Source organism: Tubulanus polymorphus, chromosome 4 (genome assembly GCF_964204645.1).
Source record: "Tubulanus polymorphus chromosome 4, tnTubPoly1.2, whole genome shotgun sequence".
NCBI classification, from domain to species: domain Eukaryota; kingdom Metazoa; phylum Nemertea; class Palaeonemertea; order Tubulaniformes; family Tubulanidae; genus Tubulanus; species Tubulanus polymorphus.
Window position 1 is genome coordinate 21,145,102 of NC_134028.1, and position 18,397 is coordinate 21,163,498.

The 18,397-nt window shown below is 37.4% G+C and overlaps 2 protein-coding genes across 3 annotated transcripts in view; one reads left to right on the forward strand and one right to left on the reverse strand.

Annotated features, from left to right (window-relative positions):
- LOC141904712 (ATPase family AAA domain-containing protein 5-like) overlaps positions 1–3,442 on the forward strand; it is a 30,991-nt gene extending 27,549 nt beyond the window's left edge. The window contains exons 20-24 of the mRNA XM_074793352.1: positions 429–566; positions 1,141–1,221; positions 1,353–1,476; positions 1,977–2,068; positions 2,367–3,442. Coding sequence (XP_074649453.1) covers positions 429–566; positions 1,141–1,221; positions 1,353–1,476; positions 1,977–2,068; positions 2,367–2,549 — 618 coding nt within the window. The 3' untranslated portion in view covers positions 2,550–3,442. The remainder of the gene's footprint in view (positions 1–428; positions 567–1,140; positions 1,222–1,352; positions 1,477–1,976; positions 2,069–2,366) is intronic.
- A 590-nt stretch (positions 3,443–4,032) lies between these two features.
- On the reverse strand, positions 4,033–14,511 carry LOC141903432 (transducin beta-like protein 3). Of its 2 annotated transcripts, none has more exons than XM_074791547.1 (21): positions 14,485–14,511; positions 13,995–14,046; positions 13,754–13,849; positions 13,524–13,571; positions 13,078–13,155; positions 12,327–12,475; positions 11,698–11,868; positions 11,371–11,446; positions 10,912–11,014; positions 9,666–9,841; positions 8,703–9,010; positions 8,257–8,467; positions 7,585–7,814; positions 7,030–7,186; positions 6,628–6,686; positions 6,280–6,383; positions 5,860–5,931; positions 5,416–5,574; positions 4,795–4,885; positions 4,628–4,709; positions 4,033–4,371 (listed from the first exon to the last, which is right to left on the reverse strand). In XM_074791547.1, the coding sequence occupies exons 1-21, from the start codon at positions 14,505–14,507 to the stop codon at positions 4,051–4,053; spliced, it is 2,766 nt and encodes a 921-aa protein (XP_074647648.1). In that variant the 5' UTR covers positions 14,508–14,511; the 3' UTR covers positions 4,033–4,050. The 2 variants fall into 2 exon arrangements, with proteins under 2 accessions (XP_074647648.1, XP_074647649.1); XM_074791548.1 differs by lacking the exon at positions 4,033–4,371 and adding an exon at positions 4,380–4,530.
- Positions 14,512–18,397: the final 3,886 nt, after the last annotated feature.

Sequence of the window (18,397 nt, forward strand, 5' to 3'; positions counted from 1 at the left end):
AAAATTTCAGACGTTACGCTATCTTACAATGGGTCATATCAAAATATATGCATATCATATGTCTGGTCTGTAATGGGTCATTGCTGGGTCATTGAGAGTTCAGATTGAACTGTATAAGACGTGTTTTAAAAGTGCGCGCAAACGTGGTTTTTGATAAAGTCTGCGAAGATAGTGATAAATCAGGAATTTATGTGCATAATGTTCGATTAAATCGGCCGAATTACGATATTCTTCAAGGGGTGAAAGTCTGAATCGCGGATAGTTTTTGGCATTGGACAAGACAAATTTAAACCAAAAATCTACGCAAAGTGCGCCATGATTCCACTGGCTCCGCTATCCATAAAGATGAATTAGTTTTCCATGCGTATTATGTCGAAGAGTTTGTTTAAGTTTGCTTAACAGTTCGTGTTATTTTCTCTCTTCAATAGGAAAATGGTTCGATCAAAGGATTCCCGGGTGCCGAACCGTACGAGGACAATTTACTATTCGAGAAATGCGATATTCTGGTGCCAGCCGCCTGCGAACAACAACTCACTAAACACAACGCTCATTTAGTACAAGCCAAGGTAATTACAGTAGATTCAATGCAAATCACCGGGCAACTCTATAGAGATATATTTATTTGGACTTCTTATACTACTGATAGTCACTAACAAGTCGCTTAACTAGTACAATTATAACTCTATAGCTAATTACGAGAATCTATCGAATCGTACTCAGTTCTGAATACCCGAACTGTGTATTTATCGACGAATGTACACGTTTTCATGTATGGCACATTTATCCAAGGGTATACTCAATTCTGGTTACTGTACTTGCCCTACCATGCTTAAAAGGCATGGTTACCCCGAGATACTCGAGAAAAGAAAACGGCGGCAACTCATTTGCACTTCAGCCAGCATTTGTTGCAACGAAAATCAACATACCTCATTTTTCCACGTAGGACACTCAAAATTGAGTACCCTGTACTCGTCAAATACCATACCCGGAATTAGGTACATTTCGATAAATTCACTTACGATTGTCACATAAAGCAACTTGAAAGCATCTGGCTCCGCAATTTTGATGCCAATTTCTATATTGAATATTGATATCTCGTAAATTGAAAGCCTATAATGTTTTTTTTGTTGTAATTTTTAGATCATTGCTGAAGGAGCCAATGGACCAACGACTGTAGGAGCTGATCAGATATTCCTGAAAAACAATGTGCTTGTGATACCCGTAAGTTACATTCGCAGCATTATTTATTGCTCCCAAATCAAAATTTTTATCTAGCCACTAAAATGATATGAAATTGACGTTTCTGCTCCATGTTTGGCAAACGTGATGATATACGTATTTGAATTTTATAGGATTTGTATATAAATGCCGGTGGTGTGACCGTGTCTTACTTCGAATGGCTTAAGAATCTGAATCATGTTAGCTACGGTCGATTGACCATTAAATACGAACGCGACTCCAATTACCATCTATTGGGTAAGTTATCTTCTGTGTAACCCCCCCATAGAGGAGCGATGTGAACATTGAACTATGTCAAATAGTTATATTATGATAAGGCTTAAAAAATGATACCTCGTTTCTCCTAAGCGGCCGGGACATTTTGTAAACTGCAATCAAATTTGTAATCAGATCATTTCTACAACTGCCGGATCTGTTATTGTTAGCTTGATCATGATTTAAAAAAAAGTTTTAAGCTCAGAAGCAAGGTATAATTTTTAGCCTGATATTATTGTCCAACCTGAATGATTTGTTTTGAGATGCGCACTGGCCGAGTGAACTTAGCCATGAATCACTGGTCTCGTCTGAAACCTTGTGTAATGGCACGATTTTTTTCGTCTATAACCTCTCCTTGCTTAATCTGGAAAAACAAACACCAAACCTGCTGATGAGACCTTGAGTGGTGCTCCTTGGCAATTTGACGGGTAGAAGAATGTAGATACTGTAATGCATGTATTTTATTTTTTTCTGTTTTATAGAGAGTGTACAGAAATCGTTGGAACGTAAGTTTGGCAAAGGAGGCGGTCGAATCCCAATCACTCCTACTGAAGAATTCGAACAGAGAATCAGCGTAAGTTTTATAATTCATTTCATATCTACTTAACGGATGTAACCATCGCTAAACCTTACAACAGAACCCCTTTTTATAGACCGCGTATCAAAGTTACCTTTAGGGACAAGGAAAAGCGGTGGTAATAATTGACAAATTTCAAACTGTTCCCAGGGATTATTTTGCTTGCATATCTATGAAACTCTTGTCTGTTCTCGTTAACAGTTAAGGAAAGGAATTTTTCTAGAGTGTATGATTTACTATGTGAGTCTACCTTGCATTGAGAGATTTTAAAGCGTCATTTTGTTTCTTATTTCAGGGTGCATCCGAGAAGGATATCGTGCACTCCGGTTTAGACTACACGATGGCTCGATCGGCGCGGAACATCATGAGAACGTCGATGAAGTATAATCTCGGTTTAGATTTAAGGACGGCAGCATTCATCACATCGATCGAAAAAATCTTCAAAGTTTACCAAGACGCTGGTTTAACATTCACTTAGAGATAAATCAATCAACTATTAATTATATTATACAATTCAACCTTTCTCATTTCTACGGTAACAACAGCAGACGCATATCTGTCATGTGTTAATCTTAATTTGAAATCATTCCGTTTTTGTGCCGTGCACCGCCCATTTTCTCCACTCAATCCCCTTCTAAACGTTCGCTGACCTGTCGTTTGTGTACCCTACAAAAATTACTTACAACTGTTGAAAAGAGTTCAATATCGAACATATGTTGTGAATTGTAAACGGATCTAAGAACTAGTCTTTTACGTGAATGTTATTAGAAAATCTTTGGAAAAAAAAACATCATCAATGATACCAGCTTTTTCTGGGTTTCTTAGAATTAGTTTCGTCATTAGCTGTAATGATTGAAAGCATAATTTAAAAAGAATTGATTAATGATAAAATGTGTTAGTTGTGTGTGCGTGTCTGTTTGTATCTGTGTGTTTAACATTAGGTTCATCTCTTTGTTCCACTCCTATCAATGTCGCCATTGTACAAAGCTTGTTAATGATCATCTTAAAAACCTTGAAAATATCGTTGTTACTTTCGAATTGTCACTCTTTAATTGGTTGTGCATTTTTCATTTCTTAATTTTTTTCAATCGATCGCATGATTTGCTAGGTTTGTCGTTTATATAAACCTGGCTGTATTGACGACACTAGTCATTATCGATTTAAACCGTAAGGAATCAGGTGTCAATTTTTCACGTCTTTAAACTATGATTACATAAACACAGATGATATAGCACACTACCGGTAACTAATGAACGCTGTACATTAAATTGCTTCTTATGGGAGCATGAGCTTTATACTTTCATCATGTCATTATTTGTATAGATATATATAATGTCATATGTGTAGAATAAACTTAATAACTAAGAGTGATGGTATCAAATTCAGTTTTGTTTTTATTTCTTGAGAGGCTTCTCCACGCGTGTCATAGCCAGAGCTCTCCAAGGGCAGGGCTATTTCATATAGATACTATGAGGATGTCCGACTCAGGACAGGGATTAATTTAGCCCTCTCCCTGGGTAGATGTAACAGCCATTAATAAACGCTCGGGTGTCATCTATCGGGCCAGGTATCCATTACTGGGTGGAAAGACCAGCTGGGTCAGACACTCATATCTAGCGGTATATGGTGGAATAGCCCGGTCCTGGGTCAGACAACCCTGTATCTGTATTGAATAGCCCAGTCCTGGGCGACAGATCCTCATACCCATATAGGAAATAGCCCAGTCCTGGGTAACCTCATCTATATCAAGTAGCCTGGTCCCGGTCCGACATCCTCATATCTATTAGATGAAAAAGTCCTGTCCTGGGTTGGACATCATGTCTAAATGAAATAGCAAAATTTCACATGCTTGGGAGTAGTGATCATTCCGACTAAAGTCCAGGCTTTGTACTGTAACCACTAAGTTAAATCATGCTGTTTTTGGTATCAATAATAATAAGATGTTTATTATATACAAAATATTGACATACATCATCACATCATGTGATCAATTTTCGTTTTCCTAGTTTTGTATTAAGAGTTTGTTTTGCTAGTTTTGTGTTTTCCTGTTTCCTCAGTTGAGGATGTTTAGAAACAAGTTTTTCACAGATTTTTTCAACAATAATTTCCTCCTCGACGGATGATTCCTCTTCGTCGCTCGAATCATTCTCATCTTCATCATCGTTTGACTCATTTTCAAAGTCCATTTTATCAGATTCATTTGACTTTGTCTCCTCACCATCTGAATCATCTTCACTATCATCTTTTTCATTATCATCTTCACTAACGTCATCTTCACTAACATCCTTTTCATCAGACCCCTTCATTAACAAGAAAAAGAAGCTATTTAAAACTTTAAGGAAGCTTTAAGCCCCGAGTAGGCTAAAAATGTATCAGATATCTCAACTGTAGTAAATACCATACATCTTTCCTACAGCGTGGACCCAACTCTGGTTAAAACTAACAGATTTTCGGGTGCCCTGAAGTTTGTTCTAAGGTTCCAACTTAGATTCAATACTTAGTGATCTATTGAGATATCATAACGCACACGGTTTAATGAATCATTCAGATACTTACAGATGAATTTTTGTCTGTATCCATGAAGAATTTAACTGATTCGGTCAGACCACCATCGCCGATACCTTTCGTGTCCGTTTCGCTGAAATACACATCAGACGTCCAAATTTCAATACAAACCGCTTATTTTCTTTCAGCAATACAGTGATTGAATATCCACAACATACCTCACGATTGTATCAAGTTTCATACATTGCCACGTGTAATCAATGAATGTAGATTGCTGCTGTAATCGACCAATTCGTAAATTATGTCTCTCTGAAATAGTATATAACATTAATCAGTTCCCAGTTTCTAAAGGGCTATGAGTTCGAAACTGCAGTCAAGATAGGTTGAAGCACAGGTGTGAAATCGGTTTCTCAATTCAGTAGTGCTAGTGTGAATGTGAGAATGGACATGGCACTAAAAACCATGAACAAGCCATTAATTTACAAAACAGCAAAACATGTTTTACAAACTAAGCTTATTCAGCTCTGGATTCAGTTTCATGAAAAAGTTTAACTCAAATGTTTGGTTAAGTTACTATTCGCAACTTCATACTCTCAATGAGGACAACAATTCAATCCAAATCTCTCATGAAACCGGACCCTGAACAATGTTTGACTGTGATGCCAGGCAAGTAAAACCGAGTTAAAAACTATTTTTCGCTTTCGGGACCCAAAGGTTTTAGTTTAATGGTTCCAAGGCGAAGGGGTGATACATGTGACCCCTGATGGTGAAGAAAATATGAAATTGGCTGTAGTTTTCAGATCGCAATCACTAGCTTCAACATTAAAATATAGCGCTACCTGTGTACGGCAATAAACCCTCTAATGATGATTTTACATCAGGTAATTCCATTATTTCTTCGGGAGTGAAATTTCTCAATACCAAATTCAATATATACTGAGCCTCGTGACAATGTTTACTGTTTGAATTCCATTTTACTGCGAATCGTAAAATTGCACCTGAAAAATACAAGCAAGAATTCATTCACATTTGAATAAAACCATTTTCTCTCATTGAAAATTGGATATGTTCAGTCCATAATTGGAGCCACCCAAGATGGCTCGAAATGATATGGTTTGGATTTTCTGAAAGCACCCAACCATTACTGGTACTATTGCTTACATGCTTGAAAACCCTCCCGATAATGTAACTGCCAATTCATATCATCATCTCCTACAGTTTAATTCTATGAAGATATTGTTTCTGGAAGGTCACTATTTTGTTGTATGCCACAGTCGACTTACCTATTTGATCCATTCTTAATTTTCGAAAAGTCTGTTCCAAATGTGTTTGACCAGCAGGTTCCGAAAGAATTTCTGTAAGAAATCGAACATACTTTAAACGTCAACTAAAATATTCTACTTATACAATGCATCCTCCCACGGCAGGGATTTGAACCTGATGGCATCGCTACACTCAGCCACGGCATGAACCCCCGCCACACTAGACTCAGTGTGCAGATACATGGAAAACTATGAATGGGAAAACCTCAGAACTCATGTAACTCAGAATTGATTGGGCCCGAGAGCTACGCGGCAAGCGCAGTCTACTGCATATAAAACATTGGGCACAGTAGAGTCAAGTTGGCAAGTTGTACCTTTTTAACTTCTTTATTTCTCACAAGAAACGCGTTTCGGCACAGTGTATTTTTTTAGTATGTTTACCTTTTACTATCGTGTAAACACGAAATGGCTGCTCAAGAGTTATAGCTATTCCGATAGCCTTCAAATATTTCTTCTCGTGAAGTAGATTCATCAGCTCTTGTTCCCTATCAAATACGAAATAATTCGACATTCAAACATTGAATATCTCTTTTGACTGCAAGGTAGAAAGGACTTTGGATTTCTGTTAATGTTGCGCGCAGATAGCGGCTCAATTCCCGGGCCGGCTACCAAACTGAGTGCACTATACTGAGTCTTCTGGGGCCAAGCAGTCAACAAGAATAAATGTCAGCCTTACTAGCTGCAGTCACGGTAATAACAGTTTAAGTAAATGTACGCAAGTATTCTTACTTCAGTAAGAGATTTTCTTGGGTTTTCCGAGCTACTGCCAGTTCTTCAGCCGTCACATCCTGAAAACGACACAATATCAGATTTCCTTAAAACGTTGTAAAAAACAAAATAAATCTATAGATTTTCATTTCATTTTCCATTCAATACCATATATAAGACTAAATCATGAAAAGAACCACAACTGTATGGACAAATAATCCATTCATCGTTTGAGGTCAAGTACACCAGGTGAGTGGAGCGTTTGCCCAAGGGCCTTGTCCTGAACTTCAGTTTCTCCCAAAACCCAGGAGCAAATGGGATCTCATCCCAGACTTGTGATGGTATGCTCTCGGTCAGTCTTAAGAGCAGCATCTAGATCAGTTGCGACTGGAAGAGACCACGGTATACAGAGATTTACCGTACCTTCCATAGTATGATATTAGAATCATCGGCTCCTGTGGCGACTACATTTTCCTTTTCGCTGACAGCCATTGCCCAAATTTTACCATCGTGTTCATCGAAAGATTTCACGCATTCGTTCGATTTAATCGTCCACAGTTTAACGAGTCCATCGGAGCCGCTGAAAATTCATCACAGCAGACAAAGTTAGATTTATAACAGTCCCGGCCTCAACAAATGCTTAATCTCTTAAAACGCGTAAGTACCGGTAAATGATGCTTACACAATAGCATTCCTTCAAATTGAAGGCAATATATTTTTCATAACTGGACAAACAGTGATGTAAATCAATTGAGATGAACTGAATTAATGCATAAATCAAACTGATGCCAGGAGGAACTGGTTCCTGATTTCCTGATTCATTAAAAAATTAAAACCTTAAATCGATTTAATTTCCTTGTCAATCCATTTCTCTCAATTTAAGAGCGATTTTTATGAAACTGGACCCCGAATCCAGATGCTTAATCCTATTTTTCTATCGTAACATTTCAAGGATGGCCCCAAATCGAAATATGTTACCTCGACAAAAGCTGCATTCCTCTCGTTACGAACGAAACTTTCAGTACGGAAGATTCGTGACCTTGAAACGTCTTCACGCATGTGAAATCGCTGAGTGCCCAAACTTTAATCGTACAATCAGCGGAGGACGTCACGACGGCCTGGTCAACGGGAGAAAACTGTGTGCACCAAACTCCTCGCTTGTGTCCTCGCAGAACTCCAACAAGTTTCAACTCCGGAAGTTGCCAAATCTATGAAATACATGGACACTCGTGCTCAAATGTGGTTCAGAATGAAGATAATGAACAGCTAACAATAGATGACCTCAATGCCAACGTAATAGAAAATGTGATAAACTACAGTTTTGCAATTAATGATGATAATGAAATATCATTTGTATAGCGCCGATTTCACTGATTTTATGTTCAAAGGGAAGTTCAAGTTTAACAAAATCAAGTAACAATTATGTTTTTAGGAGTCTTTTTTGAATTTAGAGGTCCATGACGAATGTTTTTGGGTAGAGCATTCCAAAGGGTGGGAGCTAGAAATGTGATAGATCGTCGGCTGATTGCGGTATAAATCAAACATATGTAAGCACCATGCAAATACTCGGTGAATTTCACTATTCAACTCCCCCTGGTGGTGAACATAGAAATCATGGTAATCCATGACTAATCTAAGGGCGTTTTTTACCTTTGCCGTTTTATCCTGAGAAGCCGAGACCGCGAGTTTATCATTAGGAGACACAGCGATGTAATTGATGTCTTTGTCGTGACTTCGTTCTGTAATTTGAGCGTTTAACGCGACCGGTTGTTCCCCGTCTACGTAATCGACAATATTCGATAACGACCACAGTTTCAACGTCAAATCTTCCCCGCCGGAGACCACAAACGACGCACTGAGTCTGCAATTATATCATATTTAGTGAAAAACTTAATACACCCTATTATACCAGTTCAAATTAAGTAAAATTAGCTTAGCCAAAGGTAACTTGAAACCTAATAACTTATCAGAATTTCGTTTTCGTATTTCTTGAAAAAATTAGCAGATTAGTTTTCTACAGTAAGTGTTATACTCTGTCCTGCTAGGAACAGATATCAATATAAAGCAATTCAAAATCCTAAATGAAAATATCGTACCTAGAAATAGCTAAAGCATTGACAGCATGGGTGTGACCGTATCCAATAGCGACGCATTTAAACGATCGAGTTTCCGATTCGTATTTCCAAACGCGCACAGAATTATCCTTCGCAGAACTGACTAAAATATCATCGACCCGATTACAGTCAATACACAACACCGTGTCGGTGTGACCGTCTAAAATCTGACAATCCCATGTCTCACGATTGAACACTTTTATCTGTTTACTGTTCGTCGCTATGGCCACATTTTCCTCGGCGGCTCCGAAGAATTTTATATCCAAAATGTCGTCGTTGTATCCAACAAACTGTAAAACGAAACAAAGCGACATGAGATAATTTAACCCTTTCCGTGCTGACTAATTAATACCCTATAGTGCTTGAGAAAATGCGAAAAATTTGGGAAAATTCCACCCTAGTGTGTTGAATAACGGGAATAGCACTATAATGTGTCTACACCGCAGGGCGGTGTATCGTTAGTGACTAATATTTCACTATGTTTGACAGGTGCTGCCATATTTCAAGAGAGATAATTACTAATTACTAATTAAATCAATACACCGCAACGCAGTGTACTAGCAAAATCCATCACCGATTTATACACCGCACTGCGGTGTAGATGCACTGAAAGGGTTAAGACAAACTGACTAGAAGTAGCTGCGAAGCTGTTCAATTTCCGTAAAACCCAACAGGGATACGCTATGAACTACATTAGCTGTCCTGCATTTTCAACTATACTAAACAACACAATCTAAAATCAATTTCCGTTTGATGAAAAACTCAGAATCCGTATTGTAATGAAAATATAAAATCCCACAATACTAGAATGACAAAACGAGTCCGCAATATTTCCTTAAACTATAAGCTGAAGGGAACATTTTTATTCCTATAGTGGGATTACGTATTAAACTAAAACTAAATCAAGCTATACTTTATGGTTACAATTGTTTGATTGAAATTTACCTGTTTTTCTAACGAGAAATTCTCATCGTTATACAACAGTATATTGTGATCGACCGTAGTGACGACGACGGCGTTTAGACCGGATACACGCGTGGCGTGCGAGATGACGTACGAGTGTTCAACGCTCTGTTCATGAACGCAACGAGAAGATGTAGCATTCCATACTTTCAACTTGCCTGAAAATATATACTACATACGTCACACTGGATTCTAGGACAATTGCCCCCCGAATAAAATACTTTTAGATTTGGATTAACACCACCTAAATACTTTACTTAGATATTCATTTGTATATTATTGAATATAGATTTATAAGATACAGAATTACTGATGTGTGCAGATAAAAAACTTTAAATCAGTCCTTGAGTTATTATAATTCACTTACCAAATTAAAGGAAACTTAATTAGTCCACTTATTAGCGCGATAGTTAACGTTGGTTCATTTATTGGAATTAGTTTGTGTTACTGTAGCCAATCAAAAACTAAATCAGTGCTAGAGTAATCTGCGCTAATTAGCTAGAATTGGTTCGCTTTGTCTGATTAATTAGAAATAAATATCACTTTAGGATAAAAAAGATTTAATTTGGGGGGCAATTTTCCGGGGGGGGGGGGGGGGGGGCAAAACGTTGTGATAAAACATCTAACGACCGCTGTAAGATCGGACGTTTTTTGTCTCTCTATTTGTCATTAATTTCATTTTAGAAATGAAAATGTTTTGAGATGTAGTCATGAACCCAGATGTAGCTCGGATGATCAAAAAATAGAAGAGTGGCAAGGTTTAATGCAGTGGCGTTGGAAGTGCAGCAACGAAAGCCGCGGCAATAATTTACTGAATGACGTTTTTTTTTCTTTGAATACCACGTTTTTGAAGGAATTAAGTCAATTCGCCGCGGCAATATTAAGAATCTGTTCAAAATCGGCATTCGGCAGCAGCAATAAAACATTGCTTCCTACGCGCCTGTAATGTAATACTACCCCTTGTGTAAAGTCTCTCCCTCGGCAGATGAAACACTACATTCTAGCTGGTTCTAAGCACTTAGGGGGTCATTCTATAAGGACTGATGGGTGGTATTATCTATAGGTATATCTCTAATGTATGTCTGATGCATGTGTGTATTTATGTATTTACTACAAAATACAAATTATTAGACGTTTATGATGTTTAAAATTTTGATTTTTATGCTTAACAATCTGATGTCAAATACAATACATAACAGTTATGTATTGTATTTGACATAAAATTTACCTTTAGCACCGGCTGTGATGAAATGAACATCAGTTTTCTCCGTTTTTACGCCGAACTGTGGAAAATCTTTACCTTCCTCGAGGATGATGACTGACTCGATTGACTGTAGAAATAACAATGAGTTTGTTATGAGATCAGCGTTGTAATTATGGACGCGAAATGGAAATGGAAACGTTGAACCCCCCCCACACAAACTCTACTGATAGAGCTAACAATTTCTGAATCACCCTGGACTGCGGCAGCAGCTCACGAGTCAAATCATCGATAGTGGCTGAGCATTTGTTCCTTTGGATGTACATTGAATAGAAACAGAAGGAAATAACTAATTTTTTAAGTAGGGCCTCAAAAATCCTTCAGCAGTCTCTACTGCATTTGCCACAATGTTAAATCGTACATACAACTCAAACGCTCCCTTTCTGTTTCACACATCTCATAGTGAAATATCAGACTTTGACAAACCTCATATACAGGAATCGTCTTTTTTCTTTTGAAATCTTTTGTATTCCACACGAGGACAACATTGTCGCGTCCGGAACTGCAAGAAGTTAAAGAAATGTTTACCGTCATATTGCAAAACCAAATTCTCACAAGATTGGCAAGATTGATTTTAATGAAATCAGTGGTCAATAGCATTATCCAAATTTGACTTTTCCGGGTTTTGAGCGAAATTTGAGGGGCCAAGGCCTAAAACTCAGAATTTGAGGGATTTTGTACCCTAAAAATTGATTTTGGAATTTGAGGGGTTTTCGAGGGATTTGAAGGGCTGTAGGAACCCTTGAAACTGACCTGAGAGCGGTATTTCCATCAGCAGTAAATGCTAGATCAGTGATGTTACTGTAATGACCTTCTAAAACACTGATACATGAACTCATCTTTAGGTCCCAAACGCGTATAGTATAATCATCGGCCGCCGAGAACAACTGTAATCGTGTGATATCTGGATGAAACTTCGTCAAACTATAAATCAAACAACTCATCATCATTTCACAAATACTACGATTATTGTACGATAACCACACTCAAACGTGGTGAACGGATAATAAGATAAAAACACACTATGTAAAATAACTTGTCACTCAGATATCAGTACCAATTTAAATAATGGCTTTTCTCTGCACAATTCCCTTCTTTTAAGTATATTACTTCATGCCTTGCCGAACATTAATTACTTACTCACTCACTAATTAGCCTGTTCTCTGAATATATATACCCCTGTTTTTAGTCAATACCTCACATCTGACGATGATCTCTAGGGTGAGATCATGTATTTTATTTTCCATTGTTCGAATAAATAAATTCTTAAATTTAATTCGTACATAATAGTGGGTTTTTATCTTGCAACGATTATCTTCATCGGTTTACTTTTCACGCCAGTTGTGGCTCGCGGGGGGTTTACTGTAGTAAATAATACATACGTCACGACACCTTGATGACCTTTCAAATTGTGAGTGCAATATTGTTGAATTATATCCCAGATTTTAATCGTTGAGTCACTGCCACCAGTGGCGAGCAATGTCGACGTACAATCGAACCCCATACTGGCAACAGGTGCCGTGTGAATCGCCTGCAAAATCATAGAAATCATCACAATTTAGCATTTAAGGAATATATCGCATTGAAACATGATATTTCTTTTAAATCTTAACATAGGGATTGTCCCTGTTATTTATTTGGCTGGTAAATTTTGTTTGATTTTTTTCGATTGAGTCTCCCTTACTGACCCACCACACCTGCCGGGAGCGAGGCCTTGATTTTGAAATCGGAAATCGAAGTGCAGATATAGTCGTGTGATCGGCGGTCGAGTTCACAGAATTATTTGTTTAAATCGAAGAACATAATTGGAAATTCGGTTCCAGGTGTTAAATGGTATTTGCCATGGCAACCATTACATGTGAGAAGAGGTCTAAAACAAAACCATCTGTACAATTAATTAAGAAATCATTTTGACCTAATGGGACATTCAAAATTTTGTTAATTTTCAAACACCTTCAATTTTAGCACAGGATGTACATGCCAGTTTATTCCCCCAACTGATGCATGCGTTCATACTTCATGAATTACACTCGACTCCAAATTTCTGATGCAGTGATGAATTAATTTTCAAATGTCTCAGAGGGGCCAGTTATTAGATACATTAGGAAAATTTATCTTTGTGACATAAATTACCTTCCATGATCTTTCTATGGTTTTTGTTTTCCAGGACCACTGACGCAGAACGAGATGTTGACTGGCAATAACTATATACTAGAAATAAAATGATGAAAAATAATATAGTTCCGTGTAGCAGCGTCCTTCAAATTCGAGATATAGGGAATTATAGATTCCACACGTCCTGTTATTTTGCAGATAATCATGTTTGTGTCACGAGTGAATTAACAGATATTAACAAACTCTGATTTTCGAATCAGTTCATCTTCATATAAAGACACAGCAAAATTTTAGGGTTATATCATTCGTTCTAAGATATTAATTATTCTGAGGATATTTTACTATTCACGCAGCTTCGATCATAAGCGGATAAACAGATTAATATTTTGCTGTTGACATCAATTTTCGAATTGGTTCATCTCATCAATTAAGGACAAATTTGTCAATTTAATGCAACCTTTTACCTGGTCATCGGGGCTAACAGCAAAACAGGTCACCTCCGGATCATCTTCCTGAATGAGTAACACAAGATAATCATTCCAATGTTTCCCTTATAAGTCATTGCTTTTAATGCAAAAAAACCCTGACAGAATCAAATCATCTGTATTTCAATTTATTCTTTCAAACTTCACCTAAACTTTTAACAAAATACGTGCACAAATCAACCAGAAAGAAATAATTAAAAACAACCTACCTCGGCTAATGCATGCAGGACTTTTCCATCATTATAGTTCAACACCTGAACAGCATTTCCACACGTGCTGAAGAAATTTTGTCCATCTGACGTAAACTGCAAATATTCAATACAATGGATATGAAACAAATTCACCAGGCAAACAGGTGCAAAATGCGAACAATCGAATCCACATAAAAATGGTACCTATGCATCATATCAAATATGAAATAGCCGATAGTACGGCGCAGCCTAGGCCTACCTGAATTTGTCCACCAGTATAAAATGCTTCATATTTATTGACCACTTTAAAACTGAAATACAATTGAAGAATGTGTGAGTGTTTGTGTACCAACAGTACAGTACAGTAGAGTAGGCCTTTTGGTAGAACCAAGTAAGTCCTTATTTAGGCACTAAACAGCAGGTGGAGAGTGCTGGGTGGTTATTAAGAGGACAGACCGATCATATGCTGGAACTAATCGGTAGTAGATGCGATGGATCTCCTCTGTTGAAACTCGATCAGCGATAGCATAACGGAGATTTCCTTCCTTATCCTTCTTCTTCCAAAACAAAACCCGGAAGTAAATGTTTGACGGCCAAAATTCCCGATTTAATGAGACACGAACATCGTAAACAACAAATATAGCTAACGTATAGAATCATTGTCATAAACTCTTATTATAATTATGATTTATAAACTGATATCATCAAGGGGAGAAATACATTTCAATTAATTTAGCAGCAATTCTCACTTCGATTTCAGTTTCGCCGCCATCTTGTCTACCACGTGGGTAGTGTCATTGCGCAATACATTATACCACAGTGTTTAGGTTCGAATCCAATTGAAACTCATTTTGGTCTTCTGCGCCTATACTGTAAAAATCCAGGCTTCGGGCGTGTTGGGCACAGAAAAGGCACAGAAAAAAGTAAAATGTAAAAGGCATCACGCTGCAGTCCGATATTTTACAAGAAAAACAATAAAATGGTTGAAATGACTTTTACTGTGCAGTCGGGTTGATTCGTGTCCTTATTTATTTTGAGGCGTCGGTTCGCCCGTAAATTATCATAGAGTTCAAATTAATTTGATTTGAGTTCTATGATTATATCCTGTAACCGTTGCACCAATTGTCCTGTAAACGATTCTCATCTTGATGACTTCGTTCACTCGATAGTTTCCGATTCTGAAATCGAAAGATCAAGATTTGAACAGTGGGTTGAACAAATTCAATCATCTTTCAAGTGCCAGATTGAGATATACGGTAGTACTTTATTCTCATTCTGATGCGCATTACTTCTACGTTAGTTTGAATGGATTGATAATGGTGGCCATTAAGGTATGTTTCTATCATCGTCATCATCATTATCATCATGCCGTTATCGTTATCGTTATCGCTATCCATATCAATAATATATCAACAATGTGATTATCATCATCATCATTATTATCATCATTAGTATTATAACTACTAGAATTATAATTTATCATTATAACCATTATCAATTATCATTATCATTATTATCACTTATCGTATCACTCCCTTTATGGTACAGCCTCCGCTTTGGAGATGTTCTTTTCTCCAAATATTTGTGTCGTCGATTGCTAATAGCCAATGGTACAAAGAAAACACTAAAATTCAATCAAACACACGTATTAATTCTTCATGTTTCTTCTATGTGACTAAAATATTCATTCTATGCTCACACTTTAAAACTGTTAAGCATGGATAAGCTCCAGGACCGCGTACCGCTATAAAGCTGCTGTGGCAATAGATCGGGATTATGGCAGGTGATGATCCGCCAGGTGTAGTTATACCCTTAGTTTTCCCGATCAATGTTTTCTACATTTAAAATCCTGTCGACCGATTGTACTTGAGTCCCACTTAAAAATACACAGCGACGTTAATTATCTGCGTTACTTAAACCAATTAATTCTACGATCTATATTGGATACTGATTATCTAAATGAATTGCGAAACCAGGGAACAATATTCGGTTCGAGTTCTAGGCGCCGTAGAACAAGAGTACGTTGATGTTAGATTTGCGACAAAGTAATTTCTCTTTATAAACATCATTTTATTCACCCCTTTGAAACCTCTTCAGTTTCAGTTTCTGACAGTCTTAGCCGCATGGGGCGCTGGTGCGGTCGCGTGGACGTGTGCAGAATGCAATGCGATGTGTACAGCATCATGTGCCGGCAGATCAGTGGCTAACTGCATCACTTCTATTTGTATGAGAATTTTGTCAGGGTGCTTCAGGTGTCTTCGCCAAACTCAGTAGTTGTTAACATACAATCAGTTTGAGATGCCGCGGAATTTCAGTTTCAATACATATTAACAAAATCATATTAACAAAAAACAACAATGCATATTTCTTTCTTAGATTTCATTCTAATGTAATCAGATGTGCTGAAAATGATTCCACTATGTGTCACAGAGATTTTTTTAACACCCTCAACACGCTAAGCGCCACACAGGGCATTATAAGCGGGTTCGATGTTTCTTTTTCCCAAGAACAGAAGAACCTTCGACCAAAAAATTCAAGAACAAGAAAATCAGCATCTCATCTCCTTCTTAATGTTGTATAAATTTCGTCTTTCCATCGAGGGACTGCAGAGATAATTGATTTTCAATTTAACCTATTGTTTGAAAAGAGAGCGAAAATTGTCGCAACAATGGGGTACCTCGAGGGACCGCTACAATATGGCGCCTAGAAACTGGAAACTTCTATATTACTTTGTGTGATATCGAAATGTCTTCTTTCTATTGGTCATCCAAATGAATATTTGAGAAGGGCCAAAAAATGCAGATGGATCCAAGGATTAGACAAGGCGACCTTAGTACGGTAGCTGTGTGTAGGACTAATAGTGTGGTACAAATATTGAAGTTATTCGAAGTGATCTTTAAGACTATTGCATTAATGACTAATTCAAGGAATTAAAAAGGAATATGTTTCTTGCGCTAAATTTCTGTTTGAAATCGGAAAAAACCGAAATTCAGCTACGGGTCAGGGTCTGAAACAAGAGACAGAAACATAAATAAGAGTCTCTATCACGAGAGAAAACCACGGAATTTGGGAAATATTATTATTGGGTTTTTTTGTACGTGGCAGCAGATTTTGGTGAGTCGGGGAGAGATTATTGAATGACACATTCATTAGCGTCATTACTTTTCCTCAGTCTGAGAGTCTACGATTACAAAACTGAGTAAAGCTAACTCAATATTAACTTCACTTGTATAAATAATTCAGAATATCGTATATGGACAGCTGGTTTAAAAACAAATTATTACACGACATCATTAATTATATCGTGCGGCATAATCGACCATCTTTCCAGCAGGCGCCAAGTGTTTTCTACCAAGTTTCTAGTTTGTAGAAATGAATGACATGACAGCTAAACGCAGTAAGGTATGTTGTTTATACATAGAAAAGGTGCAATAGCACGGTTGGGTTTCATGGCATGGGCTTTAAACTTACTAGTAAAGCCTGGCGGCAGAAAAAGGGTAGATGGAAACTTGTCGTGAAAACCAGGCTTAAACCTGGAAGAAATATATATTGGGTCATCCATTTATTACGTAAGTACAATAGGGGAGGGGTGGTGAATGTAAATTACATCGCATCTGCGTACAAGGGGGGCAGGGGGTCAAATACCTTAATGACATCAGATAGTCAAGTCCAAAAACGATTTGCTTACAGTCTTATTTAACCAAAGCACCACTGCGAGTGCTCAACGGGGCAAATCGCTCATGGAAGTGCTTTGAGGTAGGGTCATTTATTGAAGGCGATTATGATTTGTGCCACGAAGAGTAATCAATGGTGGCTGATTCGGGACATGTAATAAAAAAATCACAAACGTTACAAATTTTTTTGCAGACGCTAAAAAGTCGTTTTATCGCGCAATAAAACGACAATTACCAGTTAAAACGAGAAATTACCGCGATAAAACAAGAAAAAGTTGTTTTATCGCGCGATATAACGAACTTTTTCGTTTTATTGCCACGTTAAACGAAAAATAGCGCGATAAAACGAAAAATTAACGCAATGAAATGATTTTTCATTCGTTTTACATCGTGATAAAACGAAAAAATAAATTCCGTTTTCTCCATTTTTCGTTTTAACGTGGCAATAAAACGAAAAATTCGTTTCATCGCGCGATAAAACGACTTTTTCTCGTTTTATTGCGCGATAAAACGACTTTTTCTCGTTTTATCGCAGTAATTTTCGTTTCATCGCGCTATTTTTCGTTTTAACGTGGCAATAAAACGAAAAAGTTCGTTTTATCGCGCGATAAAACGACTTTTTCTCGTTTTATTGCGCAATAAAACGACTTTTTCTTGTTTTAACGCGGTAATTTCTCGTTTTAACGTGGTAATTTTCGTTTTATTGCGCGATAAAACGACTTTTAGGCGTCTGTAAAAAAATATTTGCACCATTTGTGATTTTTTTTTTACATGGTCCGAATCAGCCACCATAGTAATCGGCAGAGTAAAGCGATTTGATACGAGTTGCTTGATAAAAACGCCTCATCGACCTTGATGATTCTCCAAACATTGGGTGGTTGACGCTGTTGGATGATGTAATGGCGGTGATGCATTCAAGTTCGTGAACTGACGAAGTTTGATAAAGTATGCAATCTTATATGGTTAGGATTTGGATAATTAGAATCAG

Bases quoted from the DNA above. Each gene is read 5' to 3' on its own strand.
- LOC141903432 (XM_074791547.1), bottom strand. From the start codon at position 14,507: ATGGCGGCGAAACTGAAATCGAA. The intron at 7,815-8,256 runs GTAAAAAACGCC...TGTATTTCATAG, and splicing joins CTCAGGATAAAACGGCAAAG to ATTTGGCAACTTCCGGAGTT. The intron at 7,187-7,584 runs GTAACATATTTC...ATGAATTTTCAG, and splicing joins GGAATGCAGCTTTTGTCGAG to CGGCTCCGATGGACTCGTTA.